At 36.2% G+C, this 14,565-nt stretch overlaps 2 protein-coding genes across 3 annotated transcripts; both read left to right on the top strand.

Annotated features, from left to right (window-relative positions):
* The first annotated feature begins 4,400 nt into the window (after positions 1-4,400).
* On the top strand, positions 4,401-8,238 carry LOC117412726 (hepatitis A virus cellular receptor 1 homolog). The gene is made up of 7 exons (XM_034908842.2): positions 4,401-4,580; positions 5,240-5,578; positions 5,832-5,912; positions 6,282-6,364; positions 6,797-6,880; positions 7,003-7,036; positions 7,889-8,238. Coding segments are annotated over exons 1-7 (681 nt in total). The 5' UTR covers positions 4,401-4,522; the 3' UTR covers positions 7,891-8,238.
* A 341-nt stretch (positions 8,239-8,579) lies between these two features.
* On the top strand, positions 8,580-14,181 carry LOC117412725 (T-cell immunoglobulin and mucin domain-containing protein 4-like). 2 transcript variants are annotated; one of them, XM_058996861.1, is made up of 7 exons: positions 8,583-9,227; positions 10,127-10,465; positions 11,390-11,470; positions 12,218-12,300; positions 13,218-13,305; positions 13,423-13,450; positions 14,045-14,181. In XM_058996861.1, the coding sequence occupies exons 1-7, from the start codon at positions 9,170-9,172 to the stop codon at positions 14,139-14,141; spliced, it is 774 nt and encodes a 257-aa protein (XP_058852844.1). In that variant the 5' UTR covers positions 8,583-9,169; the 3' UTR covers positions 14,142-14,181. The 2 variants fall into 2 exon arrangements, with proteins under 2 accessions (XP_058852845.1, XP_058852844.1); XM_058996862.1 differs by lacking the exons at positions 12,218-12,300; positions 13,218-13,305 and having other exon boundaries at positions 8,580-9,227.
* Positions 14,182-14,565: the final 384 nt, after the last annotated feature.

The raw sequence follows: 14,565 nt of genomic DNA, 5'->3' as shown, positions 1-14,565 counted from the left end.
ACTGTCATAGCTACTATATATATAAAATATACAGTAGAGCCAAAATACCCATTATATTTGTATTTTTAGTACTGTTTAAAATATCAACCTAAAATGCAGTTTAAAGTCAAACTCCCTTATAAATGATTTATTTTGAAGTTCCTATTGAAATGTCATTGTTTTTTGTTAAATAAAGTTGTGTCAGAACCAGCAGTGTTTTACCTTTTTGCTGCTTCCTTCTATACAGTGAACAATGTTTAACCCTTTAAGGTACAAAAGACGTGACCCACGAAGACAATAATGTTAACGTTCTTATTTTTGCAAAGATGAGCACGAAAAAGAGTTTCAAATGTATTGACAGTTTGGATTTGGCCATCCCAAATGGTCAGTTTCCTTGTGATATTTGAGTCACTCTCAAATGTGTTTTAAGAAGAAACCGTTTGAACAACCTCTCAATCCCTCGCGTACCTTAAAGAGTAAGTAGCGGGGTTCAGAAATATAGCATTCCACGTCCCCACGTGTTGCTACAACTGTTAATAATGTACCTGTCGTTTTTCTTTTCATTGTTAACATCCTGACAACTTATTACACTTATAACCTTCAAGGGGTTAATTGGGGGTGGGGTGGGGAGTGGGGGAGAAATGTTTTTTATAGCCTCATTCCTCTGAGGACTATTTTTTAGATCGCCCCCTACAATCTTTTTAGAAATAAAATGTACAGAAATTACAAAAAAGCCGTGGGAAGGTAATGCTGAAGTCCACCACCATTGTATAATTGCCTCTGCTGTTCTATTAGATGCCACACAGCTTGACTCTCCGAAGCTAACCACAGGCCGCCACTACTGTAGATTTGTTATGGAGCAGTGCAGATGTGGGGAACGCCCTAGAGGGACCTGGACTTGCCGTTTGTGGGACTTGGCTTCATACTGAATGGTCTTGGGTTGTGGCCCATGGTGGTGGTCTTGGGAGATCAAGTTGATGCTGTGATAAAGAAAAATTCAGGCAAATTTTTCCAGACCCTTTGGAGAATTTAATTTTCTTCTCAAAAGTAGTTCTCAGGAGGGTCAGAGTTTCCGTGTTTTCCCCCGGATCCCACACATAAATAGCACAGCAAGAGGTGTACAGTATAAACAGCTTGCTTGATTATGTAGTTTGTTTTCACAGGGTATTTCAATAATAATTGTGTTTTTCTTACCCACCACTGTCCCCCTCTATTTTTCTGGACATCAGTTCTGGAACTTCAAGTATTATTTAACATGATACCATTCTTGGCAATTACCATAACAGAAACAATGATCTGGGATAAAATGAAGAACACATGCCTCACTCAGTCATTCTGCATTGATAATAAATAACATTAAGGGAGACTTGTTCCGTATTGAAATCTTTGACCTAGTTTTTGAAGAAGGGATTGTTATCCAGGGATGCAAAGATATTTACTGAAAAAGGCCACACCCATTGTAATTGATCACTCTCAGAACATAGATGCAGTTTAGGGAACCACTAGATGGCTTGCTCACTAAGGGTGTCTACTATAAACCTCAGTAGAAACTCTGTAGCTTTTTAATTTGCCAAAATGATTCTAAATTGTAAAGACACTCCAAACAGAGATACAAACACTATGTTTTCTTGAATGAAATGTGTACGTGAAGATTTATCCCTTCAAACAAGTCCCTTGATGTTTCTCCATTCAACAAGACTGAGCTCAGTACAAGGGCCATGAAGGAATAGAACTATTTTCAAAGTTCCAGTCTTCCATGCTTCTGTGTTAAAGGGGATGGGAAATGTTCTGCACCAGAAAGTTACCATGGTTACGTGTGTGGTATATTCCAGACAGTGTGTAGATACGTCCTGTAAAGTATACATATATATATATATATATATATATATTATAGCTTTTATTATTTTGGTATACAAAAACAGGAGCAAAATGTGCGTTGGAAATATAAAAAAATATTATAAAAAAAAAAAGTTGTCCTGCCAATGTATAATTATGCAATTGTATGGACATCAGTCAACTGGCTGCAGCTAATAATAAATACAAGTGGAATAAAATGTATTTCTGTTTTTGCTCTGAGAGATTACGTTTTCAGATGTATTATTTTGTAACTCAATTATATGCAGCTGAATGCTTTCAGGATCCTGGTGGGTTGTCAAAACAAACATACTTGATGTGTACTGCGGGGTAAAGTTTAAGTAAACTTGAGGGAACTGTAGAAGTTAAAAATCAAAGTAAGGGTTTGGCTTCTCAATTACATCTCTGCCAGTAGTCAGGAAGTCAGGGTTCATTGCGAAAGGATACTTGCTTTGCAGATTTCATTTTCTCACTGTATATGTAATGCTTGTTTGTTGTTGCTCTGTGTATGTGTGTTAATTGGCCCTTTTTATTAAATATTATTAAATTTTGTTTTAATATTACTACTGGAGCAACAAGAAAGTACTACATTATACATGACTTTCAATGTAATGTTTGATTAATTATTAATGAACATACAGTATTTTACTGTATAATGAACTCCGTATAGGTCTATTGGTTTAATAATTCTGTAAACCTTAGAACTCCTTATTTCAATTGTTGTAAGCATGCATTTGATTTTTTAGAATGGTATTTTGTTTGACGCAAATGGTGAAGAATAATAGGTTCCTGCTCCTTGCACATATTTGATGCCTACTCTTTTTGATAGAAGGCCACTTGAAAGAATGAACCCATTGTAGCTAACAGACGCCTAGCAGAACAAGCAGCACAGGAATAACAGTAAGAGCTCAATTAGTTATTGAGGTGGAAAGACCAGAGTGCAGGAGCTGAAGACATCTGAAGACATTTCTAAGGAGGAGGTTAGCCGTCTTGCATCGGCTATAATTTAGAAGCCCAGTGTTTAAAGAGCCCTGTCCTGCCAGGAGTTTGAAAAATCCCAATTTTAGCAGCTTCTTCATAAACACAGCAAGCCAGTTCACATTCCAGTATAAATCACGATGCACCAGGGAAAGTGCAATGCCACCTAATTTCATGACCTGTATGACCCCAAGAAACATGATATATAGTACCTGCAGCCCAGAGGAATTCACTTACAGCCCTCCAAGCTCCTTTACTGCAAAACTTTAAACACATTACAGTCATTCTAAAGAAAATAAACTAGCCAAGATAATGTATGGCCAACAGTCTTCTAACAAGACAACCATAAGACCTTAAGTGCAGGCTTACAGTTGAAATAATCAGTGATGTTACTGAGGGGCTGTTATCCAGTTATACTGACGGAGAAACACAATTCCAGCTTCTAAATTACAGGTACACCTCAAATGCAAGTTTTTGATACTTTTTTAATCAGTGTTTTTTTTTTCATTTGGGGTTTTGTTCAAATTCCTTCATGTGGGCAAACTGTGTGGTATGTGTAATATTAACCTAATAATAGTTAAGATACAGTACTTCCTACTAATAAGACTACAGTATCGATGTCTATACCCCATCTACTGGCCAGATCAGTAAATCACTTTTTCTTGAGAGACACTATTTTTTTCCCCCCCTTAATCTTAAACTGTAAACTGTGTAGCAGTGACATCTAGTGGAGTAAGTAGAAAGACTACCTCACTACTTGAGAAAAACAGGATGTGTTCACCTTTGTGTGGCAGCATATGCAATACAGTTTACATATCAATATATACTGTAACAGAATAGACAGATAAGGATCATGTGCAATGGTGAAAAAAAAGGAACTGTGACTCCTACAATAAAACAATAAATAATTACCAGTAAATTGCGTAGTATGTATGTGAGCTAGAGGTTCAAGCACTGACCACAGGCTGCATGAGTGCATAGTGTGCACTGTAGCAATGCAACTTGAATTGACACAGTGCAACTGAATAAAGCTGGAGAAGTGGTGTTTTTGTTTTGTGTTTCCTCAAGTTTAGCGATACAATACCTGTGCACACAATCTCCTTTTCAATCAAGGAGTCTGCAATGGCTAATATCTGTTAACTAACTAGACTTCAATTTGAATATGATAAATTTAATTTTAATCAAAACTACAAAGAGAAGGAGATAAGAACTGCAGCGAATGTTAGTGTGGCAACATTTGAATCCGCTTCATTTCTATAATTGATTTAATAAAAAATGTATGAGCACATGCATTTTGTTTTTATAATGATTACTTATTGTGGAGGAGCTGAGTCTCTAAAGAAACACAATGGTTTTAGTGTTTACTAACATGTTATCTAAGGATACGCACTACATTTAGATTTAATCCAGCAGGAGACCCAGCAAAAAAAAGTTATAGGAACAAGCAATTCTTAATTTGCAAGAAACACCAGGCTAGTCCTGTAGGTGCTCATGTGGTGGCCCTGCGGTCACAAAGTGGAAAAACTAAACTACAATAAAATAGAAAAGGAAGTCACGTGCCAAACAAAGCTAAAGCCCAGAGAAAGCCACAGAGTGAGAGCCGAGCTGGAGCTCACATCAGCTCTCATAGCTTGTGGACTATCAGTGATTCAACTGCAAACGGTATGTTAATGATCAGTAGGAATCCATCAGTCTGTTTTCTTGATTCAAAATGAAGATGCTCTTCAGTTACGATTCATTGTGTTGGCTCCTTTTAGTCCCGATGCAAGGTAAGCATGCTTCTAGGGTTAATAACTGACTGAAGTTACAAAAAACGAAATATTGAACAAGTGGGTGTTTTTTTCATATATATATAATTAAAATGTTGTGAATGTTGATAATTAAATATTAAGGTGAAATTCATATGAACAGTACGATGCTTGTCAATGTTGCACATTGTATTTCCTGTCCAGTTCAGAGAGCACACTTCTGTGTTTCCTGCTATCACAAGTGAAAAACGTAGCGCTCCAGTTCACAAGTTTGAAATGGACATGCACTGTAGCTGTAGTTTATTGCACAGACTATTTGCTTGAATAGGGAGTGACAGTAGCAGGTGCAGTGGGCTAACACACTAGCCTATCTTGCCATTAACTGTTGGGCATCACAAGTTAAATGAGTAAGGTAGTCTCAAGCCAGCCTCCACAATAGTTCTCATCACAAAACCATGACACAGTTTGGCACACTAGGCTTGAGAGAGACCCTTAATGAATAGCAGGGGGTGTTCAGGTAAAGTGATGTGTGCTCCCAAAGCTCAGGGGAGCGCCCCCATTATCTACCCCTGGCAGAAGACATGTAATCTAGTTCCTTCAGCATCTGCTTGTTATGTTATGATTCATCAGTTCATATTTTCAGAATACTGCACATTGTTTTGTCTTCTTGTTGTTTCCAGTGACTTGTAACTCAGCCCAGAAGGTCAGTGGAATGCTTGGACAGAACGTGACTGTGCCGTGCAGATACTCTGTTGAGGGTCGTGTCATGGTAATGTGCTGGGGTCGAGGAGAATGCCCTGCTTTTAAGTGCACACAAACAATTATTTCAAGTGATGGAAACAGAGTGAACTATAAAAAATCAGACAAGTACGGTTTATTCGGTAATTTACAGGAAGGCGATTTCTCTCTGACTATACTACACGCCAGTGAAGAAGACAGTGGGACATACTGCTGCCTTGTGGAAATACCAGGATGGTTTAACGACCACAGACATAATACACAGCTGATCATTGAAAAAGGTAGCAGTTTTTTTGATGCATATGATTATTTGGTGAAAGTGATCTAAAATCATCTGCAGGCTGGCTATAACCTGCACTCTAATTAGAAGTTGCTCTAGTCTAGTGAAGGCTTTATTGTAAATAAATATCAGATGTTTTTGGCTAACAAGTTCTGGTAACCCCCATGAGACCACTCAAATCTTTATATCAGTTGTAGTCAAATGTAATATTACATTTTTCACTTTAATAACTTAAAGGTTATTTTTTTTTGCAGCTCCTGCTACAACCACATCTAAACCAGTCACTGCTCGGGGGGCTGACACTGTGAACACCTCGAAAGGTCAAATAACCACAAGTAAGATCTACCACTGCTCTGTAGCACTGGCTGTGCAGTCACACCTGATATTTAACACACAATTTTAAATAAATGCGCTTCCCCCTAACTGTTAACATGACTGATTTGCTGTATTTGTTATGGAAAGGAATCACCGACATATATTCTCATATACAAGCAACATTTCCAGAGTGTGTATAGGCAGTCATGGTATTAAATGCAATCTATTCAAAAGAAGCAAGAGTTATATCATTTTTACCCTTTGAATCTAGAAAATCAAATGTAAATGGAATTCATGAATATAATTTTAGCTCATTCATTTTTTAACTGTTTAATTATGTATTTATTTATTCATTCATTCATTCATTCATTCATTCATTCATTCTTAAGGCTTTTGGAATGATACTAATTCTACATCAAATCACATTACATCTTCAGAGCAGGACCCTAATTCCACACAAACGACCACGGCTGTGAGTATATCCTTGAGCATAAGGCAGAAACAGAGCCCATTTCACCTGTGACTTAAGTTGTATTCAAACACAGTTCTCTAGATGTGCAGGGCCAGTACACAAACCACTAACCCACCCTGCATTCAATATTTATTATAGAATTGTATTTTGTCTGATGTATGTACAAATTACAAGGACCTTAAGAAATAAAAGTCCACAGCACCAGTCACGTAGACGTATTAAGTGTACTTGGAGACAACCTAGCCAGTATAAAATCCACTCAGAAGACTCTTCTCTCCTCATACACTCAATGCACTGTAGTTATTGATATATACAATCCACTCAGAAGACTGTTCTCTCCTCATATACTCAATGCACTGTAGTTATTGATTTTAAAGTATCATATGTGAAAGTGGAACATTTACCATGACTTCTATTTTTTCCCATTTTTAGCAAAGTAAAGCGTCTATTAGGATTGGGATATCAGTTACACTAATGGTTTTATTAACGGCTGTGTGTTTCCTCTTCATTTTTAGAGTAAGTACTATAACTTGAGATAAATGACTGTATTGCACATTTTCGCCAATATGATTTAATACACTTGCTAAAAAACACAGTGAAGCGTGATTAACACTTGTTTTTCTGCTTATTCTTTTTAGATAAATGTCTGTAAAAAACTCAAAATATGGAACTGTAAGTATGTTTTTAAGAAACGTAGCCCTATCCTCCAGAAAATTAATTCAGGCTAACCCAAAATCCAAAGACATGTTAAACTCTTCCCTGGGGTTCTAGCAGCTACCCACCGGGGAGCACTTTCCTGGTAGCAGTAGTACTTGTGGCTTCAGGGTTATTCTTTCTAGTAAGGTGACCTGCTTACCGTCTATCTTGATGTGTGTTTCCCAAACCCCTGGATGTTCTCATGAGCTTTTTCAAGTATCACTTAAGGGGGTCATTGGGGCAAAAAACAATTCCATCTTGTTGGATGACTAAAGGGTTAAAGACTCTTGTATATTAAAGTTAGGGGTTGCTGAAGAATCAAATAAACTATTCTTTGTTAAGCAGCCACGATGTAGACACAAATTGTTGTGTATGTGTTCTCTTGATTCTAAACACTTCAGTTTGCAAAAGTTGTATTTACGATGCTCTCACAGAGTTGTAGGTTAAAGTAGCTTTTGAGAAATGCCCCCAATACGGTATGTCTGTTTAGTATGGTTCTGTTATTAAAAATGTATCTGATATGGATAAAAAATAAAAAGAGAATGGGGAAACTAACAGTGGCATTAGTGGTTAGCAGTACCTTATCTTTGATTATTTATTTTCCATTTTTTTTCTGTGAAATAGTAATACATTTACTCAGTATTTGCTACTGTTTAAAACAAAAACTCAGTATTCAGGATAATCCCATACTGTACAGTATATATTCCCTTTTAATCTTCAAAGGCAAATAGTATAACAGAGCCTAAATGAATCACCACCTATAAAAAGACTATTTTATAGTGACAACATAACTAATATTTACTGCATTAACTGTTTTGCTTCAATCAGAGAATCCAAAACCATCCACGAACTGCAAATGAGAACAAACGTGGATGAGAACATTTACACCACCAAAGAACAAAGCGATTATGAAGTGTGCCCCTAATGGTAGAAAAAGAAGAAGCAGGAGACCACGAAGTCTTCACTTTCCATGGGTTTATTTATGTTCTGTTAATGTTAACAATGCAAGATGGATATAGTTGTTGTATTATTATTATTATTATTATTATTATTATTATTATTATTATTATTATTATTTACTACCATAAACCTCTCATGGATGCCAGAAGTATTTTCAGTATTTTGACTTCTTTAAAAACATTTTTATTCCTGTTCTATACATTTGTATTACAAAAAAAACCAAAATAAATACATGGATATGTCACTGTTCACCTTTTCACTGCTCTTGTGTAAATTTGATACATGTGGGGTGTGTTTTCCACTGCCATGTTTCTCTTTGGTTTTAAATTAAAAAAAAAAAAAAGTTATTTCTGAGTAATGGAGCTTGAAGATGCATTTTATAACCTTTACTGTCATGACTACAGTAGTAGCATGTCTGTCTAGCTGAAGGACTGACAGTGTCAAGCATGTTTCAAGGGAGAGGAAGCTTGTGTCCCTGGCTATGGTACAGCTGAAATTCAGAAAAGTCAGTTAGGTGATTACACTCACAAAAAATAAAGCTTCAATTTGAGTTATAACAAAATAGAAGATAGGATTCAATTAGGAAAGAGGTTCGGTTAGTAACCTTAGTGGTTTACATGGATCTGTCTGTTCTTCTACTCATAACAGTAGGCAGCTGTATGCTGCCAAAATAAATGCTGTCAACTACAGTTTAATGTGCAGTAGTTTTGCTGTGCTGTGGCTCAAATGAAATGGTTAAACACCTTATGTGATTTCATAAATGTGAACAGCAGCAGGAGACCCTGCAAAACAACTTGAAGAATTAAAAAAAAACTAAGTTGTTAAAATTAGCAGTATGGAAATCCACTTCTCTTTTTATCTGTTCCATTTTTCGTTTTCGGAACATGTGATTCTTCATTTGCAAGAAACAGCAGGCTAGTTCTGTAAGTGTCCACCCCTTGCTAAACAAAGTTATTAACCAACATTTTGTCAGAACATAAAAATATAAAAGGAAGTCACGTGCCAAACAAAAGCCCAGAGAAAGCCACAGAGTGAGAGCCGAGCTGGAGCTCACATCAGCTCTCATAGCTTGTGGACTATCAGTGATTCAACTGCAAACGGTATGTTAATGATCAGTAGGAATCCATCAGTCTGTTTTCTTGATTCAAAATGAAGATGCTCTTCAGTTACGATTCATTGTGTTGGCTCCTTTTAGTCCCGATGCAAGGTAAGCATGCTTCTAGGGTTAATAACTGACTGAAGTTACAAAAAACGAAATATTGATACCCCAGTGCTAAAACAAAAACTTCAAACTTAACATTGGAATATCAATATTCAGTGAATACAGTCCAATGTATGTATAATATGTTGAGAATTAAATATTAAGGGTGACTTTGTTTTTCATAAAAAAAACTAAAAAAAAACTAAGGAATTCAATTCAATGACTGTTAGTTTATTTCTAGTTTGGTAACAAGTGGGTGTTTTATATATATATATATATATATATATATATATATATATATATATATATATATATATATATAATTAAAATGTTGTGAATGTTGATAATTAAATATTAAGGTGAAATTCACATGAACAGTACGATGCTTGTCAATATTGCACATTGTATTTCCTGTCCAGTTCAGAGAGCACACTTCTGTGTTTCCTGCTATCACAAGTGAAAAACGTAGCGCTCCAGTTCACAGGTTTGAAATGGACATGCACTGTAGCTGTAGTTTATTGCACAGAATATTTGTTTGAATAGGGAGTGAAAGTAGCAGGTGCAGTGGGCTAACACACTTGCCTATCTTGCCATTAACTGTTGGGCATCACAAGTTAAATGAGTAAGGTGGTCTCAAGCCAGCCTCCACAATAGCTCTCATCACAAAACCATGACACAGTTTGGCACACTAGGCTTGAGAGAGACCCTTAATGAATAGCAGGGGGTGTTCAAGTAAAGTGATCTGTGCTCCCAAAGCTCAGGGGAGCGCCCCCTTAGCAGCTCATTATCTATCCCTGGCAGAAGACATGTAGTCTAGTTCCTTCAGCATCTGCTTGTTATGTTATGATTCATCAGTTCATATTTTCAGAATACTGCACATTGTTTTGTCTTCTTGTTGTTTCCAGTGACTTTTAACTCAGCCCAGAAGGTCAGTGGAATGCTTGGACAGAACGTGACTGTGCCGTGCATATACTCTGTTGAGGGTCGTGTCATGGAAATGTGCTGGGGTCGAGGAGAATGCCCTTATTCTAAGTGCACACAAACAATTATTTCAAGTGATGGAAACAGAGTGAACTATAAAAAATCAGACAAGTACGGTTTATTTGGTAATTTACAGGAAGGCGATGTCTCTCTGACTATACTACACCCCAGTGAAGAAGACAGTGGGACATACTGCTGCCGTATGGAAATACCAGGATGGTTTAACGACCACAGACATAATACACAGCTGATCATTGAGAAAGGTAATTAAATTAGTTAGCACTTGTTTGATTTATATGATTACTTGGTGACAGTGACTCTAAAATCATCAGAAACTGAAGCAGGTGCTGCAGCTTGGTTATAACCTGCACTTAGAAGTTGCTCTAGTTTAGTGAGGGCTTGATTGTAAATAAATATCAGATCTTTTTGGCTAAAAAGTTCTGGTAACCCCCTATGACCACACCAATAGAACCTGGAACTTCATTCATTGTCCTATCCCCAGTTGTGAACACTTGCACATAAATATCTTGGGATTCCAGCAACAAGTGTGCCATCAGAAAGGCTGTTTAGCAGTTCAGGGCAAATTGTTAACCACCAACAAAACAGAACGAAACCAAAAACCGTAAACAAAATGGTTTTCCTGGCAAAAAATGTAAAGTAAATATGATTTCAAATTTGTACCTCTGATCTGATGTTTATTTTTAATTTGATGGTGTTGTAGGTAAAGACTACAGAACATACTGTGTGAAATAAGTTCTAAGGGAAGCTAATAAAGGCTGAATTATTATTATTATTATTATTATTATTATTATTATTATTATTATTATTTTTAGGGGGGTATTTTTTAGCACAGGTCAAATATTAACATTTTTAAAGATGTTTTAAAAATGTTTTGTTTAAAATAAAGCTGTTGGAATTGTAAACTTTCAAAACTTTTTTTTTTTTTTTTTAAAGAAAAAACTACCAAAATAAATGATTGCGATAATAGCAGTTATCGTGATCATTTTTCAGACGATATTCGTGGTACAAAAATTCAATTATCGTCCCAACCCTAGTTCCAAAACGTTAAAGTTCGCAGCATGAAAAGAAGCAACAAACTACAGTACCAAAAGAGAGTTGCCAGTACTGATGAAAGAACTATACCATGCTTATCTTACTATTTAACTTAAAGGTTACTTTTTTTGCAGCTCCTGCTACAACCACATCTAAACCAGTCACTGCTCGGGGGGCTGACACTGTGAACACCTCGAAAGGTCAAATAACCACAGGTAAGATCTACCACCGCTCTGTAGTACTGGCTGTGCAGTCACACGTTTTGTATTTGACACGCACTTTAAAATACATGGGCTTCCTGACATGACTGATTTGCTGTATTTGTCATGTAAAGGAATCACTGATATATATTCTCATATACAAGCAACATTTCCAGAGTGTGTATAGAAGACTGTCATGGTTTTAAATCCAATCCCTTCAAAAGAAGCAAGAGTTACATCATTTTTAAACTCTGAATCTAGAAAGTCTTTTTTTTTTTTTTTTTTTTTTTCAAATGTAAATGGAATTCATGAATTTAAGTTTAGCTCAAAATAGCTCAAAATAAATAGTGTGGGGGAATGTAAGGTTGGCAGGGATGGGGTTAAATCTGTCCCTGCCAGCAATCCAGGTGTGGCCATTACCCAATTAGGTCATTTATGCTAATTGGGGAGTGGCCACACATGTATAAAACAGGGAGAAATCCTTTGTTTGTGGTTTGAGTAGGTGGTATGGGTGGTGTGGATTTTGATTTGTTTTTGGAGAACTTGGTCAGTGAAGGTGAATGCCTAGCCTGACAGCAAAATTGTTTTGTTTAACCTTTTTTTCTTTGGTCCTTGTGCTGTTGTTTGTTTGTTTGTTCCTGTTTTTTGTTTGTTTTATAAAACGTGCAACTGTCCTGCACTGCAGCTTCTGTCTCTGAGTCTCTAATTCCTGCTGGTAACATACTGGGTCTGTATTTATTTATTCATTCATTCTTTCTTAAGGCTTTTGGAATGATACTGATTCTACATCAAATCACATTACATCTTCAGAGCAGGACCCTAATTCCACACAAACAACCACGGCTGTGAGTATATCCCTGAGCATAAGGCAGAACCAGAGCCCATTTCACCTGTGACTCAAACACAGTTCTCTAGATGTGCAGAGCCATTACATAAACCATTAAGTCACCTTGCGTTCCATATTATTATATAATTTAATTTTGTCTAATTGTACATACAAATTACAAGGACCTTAAGAAATAAAAGTTCACAGCACCAGTCACGTAGACGTATTAGGTGTACTTGGAGACAACCTTGCCTGTATACAATCCACTCAGAAGACTCTTCTCTCCTCATACACTCAATGCACTGTAGTTATTGATGTATACAATCCACTCAGAAGAGTCTTCTCTCCTCATACACTCAATGCACTGTAGTTATTGATGTATACAATCCACTCAGAAGACTCTTCTCTCCTCATATTCTCAATGCACTGTAGTTATTGATGTATACAATCCACTCAGAAGACTGTTCTCTCCTCATATACTCAATGCACTGTAGTTATTGATGTATACAATCCACTCAGAAGACTGTTCTCTCCTCATATACTCAATGCACTGTAGTTATTGATGTATACAATCCACTCAGAAGACTCTTCTCTCCTCATATACTCAATGCACTGTAGTTATTGATGTATACAATCCATTCAGAAGACTCTTCTCTCCTCATATACTCAATGCACTGTAGTTATTGATGTATACAATCCACTCAGAAGACTCTTCTCTCCTCATATACTCAATGCACTGTAGTTATTGATGTATACAATCCACTCTGAAGTCTCTTCTCTCCTCATATACTCAATGCACTGTAGTTATTGATGTATACAATCCACTCAGAAGACTGTTCTCTCCTCATACACTCAATGCACTGTAGTTATTGATTTTAAAGTATCATATGTGAAAGTGGAACATTTACCATGACTTCTATTGTTTCCCATTTTTAGCAAAGTAAAGCTCCTCTTGGGATTGGGGTATCAGTTATGCTTCTCCTGCTTTTATTGGCTGTTTTGTGTTTACTCTTCATTTTTAAAAGTAAGTACAGTATGTTGAGATACATTACTGTATTGCAAATGTTGGCCACTATGATTTATTACACTTACAGAAACATAGAAAGCGTGATTAACACTTTTCTGAACTTCCTCTTTTTAGATAAATGTCTGCAAAAATGTCAAAAACTGTAAGTATGTTTAAGAATGATTTTTAAAGTATTAGCCCGATCTCAAAACAACCCGAAGACATGTTAAACTCTTCCCTGGGGTTCAGACAGCTTCTCACCAGGGAGCACTTTCCTGGTAGCAGTAGTACTTGTGGCTTCAGGGTTATTCTTTCTAGTAAGGTGACCTGCTTACCATCTATCTTGATGTGTGTTTCCCAAACCCCTGGATATTCTCATGAGCATAGCTTGTTTTTCAAGTGTCACCGTGTATTCTAAACACTGCAGTCTGTAAAAGATATTCTCATGATGCTCTCACAGTGTTGTAGGTTAAAGTAGCTTTTGAGAAATGCTGAAAACAAACAGTGGCAATCATTTTTTTTTCTTTCTGTTTTTCTGTGAATTCGTAAAACATTTACTTCGTATTTGTAACTGTTTAATTCTGATAGAACAAACTTGGCATTCACGGTAAAGGATTCTATACTGTATATATTCCCTTTAAATCTTTAAAAGGCAAATAGTATAACAGAGCCTAAATGAATCACCACCTATAAAAAGATTATTTCATAGTGACAACATAACTAATATTTATTGCATTAACTGTTTTGCTTCAATTAGAGAATCCAAAACCATCCAGGAACTGCAAATCAGAACAAACGTGGATGAGAACATTTACACCACCGAAGAACAAACCGATTATGAAGTGTGCCCCTAATGGTAGCCAAAGAAGAAGCAGGAGACCACGAAGTCTTCACTTTCCATGGGTTTATTTATGTTCCATTAATGTTAACAATTCAAGACGAATGACACTTTTTCTATTTTTATTATGTACTACTATAAACCTCTAATGGAAACCAGATGTATTTTCAGTATTTTTTACTTCTTTCTAAATGACTAATTTTCCTGTTCCATAGCTTTTGTATTATAATACAATGGATACGACACTGTTTACCTTTTCAATATATGGGGGTGTTTTTCACTGACATGTTGCTCTTCGTTTAAAAATCAAAAATCCATTTAAAAGGGATTTTTAAATTGATATATTGCTATCTGTTATTGCTTTCATTCTAAAATACATGTATTAACTGAGACCATTTTAAATATAGATTGTATATTTTGTATATTCTTTCAATATTGTT

This window comes from Acipenser ruthenus, chromosome 23, assembly GCF_902713425.1.
Source record: "Acipenser ruthenus chromosome 23, fAciRut3.2 maternal haplotype, whole genome shotgun sequence".
Lineage (NCBI taxonomy): Eukaryota > Metazoa > Chordata > Actinopteri > Acipenseriformes > Acipenseridae > Acipenser > Acipenser ruthenus.
Note: the sequence above shows the minus strand (reverse complement) of the source record. Positions and strands in the feature narration are given on the sequence as shown.

Excerpts from the sequence above, each read along its gene's own strand:
- LOC117412726 (XM_034908842.2), top strand. The coding sequence starts at position 4,523 with ATGAAGATGCTCTTCAGTTACGATTCATTGTGTTGGCTCCTTTTAGTC. Across the intron at positions 5,913-6,281 it reads GAAAGGTCAAATAACCACAA|GCTTTTGGAATGATACTAAT; the intron begins GTAAGATCTACC and ends TTCATTCTTAAG. Across the intron at positions 6,881-7,002 it reads GTTTCCTCTTCATTTTTAGA|ATAAATGTCTGTAAAAAACT; the intron begins GTAAGTACTATA and ends TATTCTTTTTAG.
- LOC117412725 (XM_058996861.1), top strand. The coding sequence starts at position 9,170 with ATGAAGATGCTCTTCAGTTACGATTCATTGTGTTGGCTCCTTTTAGTC. Across the intron at positions 10,466-11,389 it reads ACAGCTGATCATTGAGAAAG|CTCCTGCTACAACCACATCT; the intron begins GTAATTAAATTA and ends CTTTTTTTGCAG. Across the intron at positions 13,451-14,044 it reads CTGCAAAAATGTCAAAAACT|AGAATCCAAAACCATCCAGG; the intron begins GTAAGTATGTTT and ends TGCTTCAATTAG.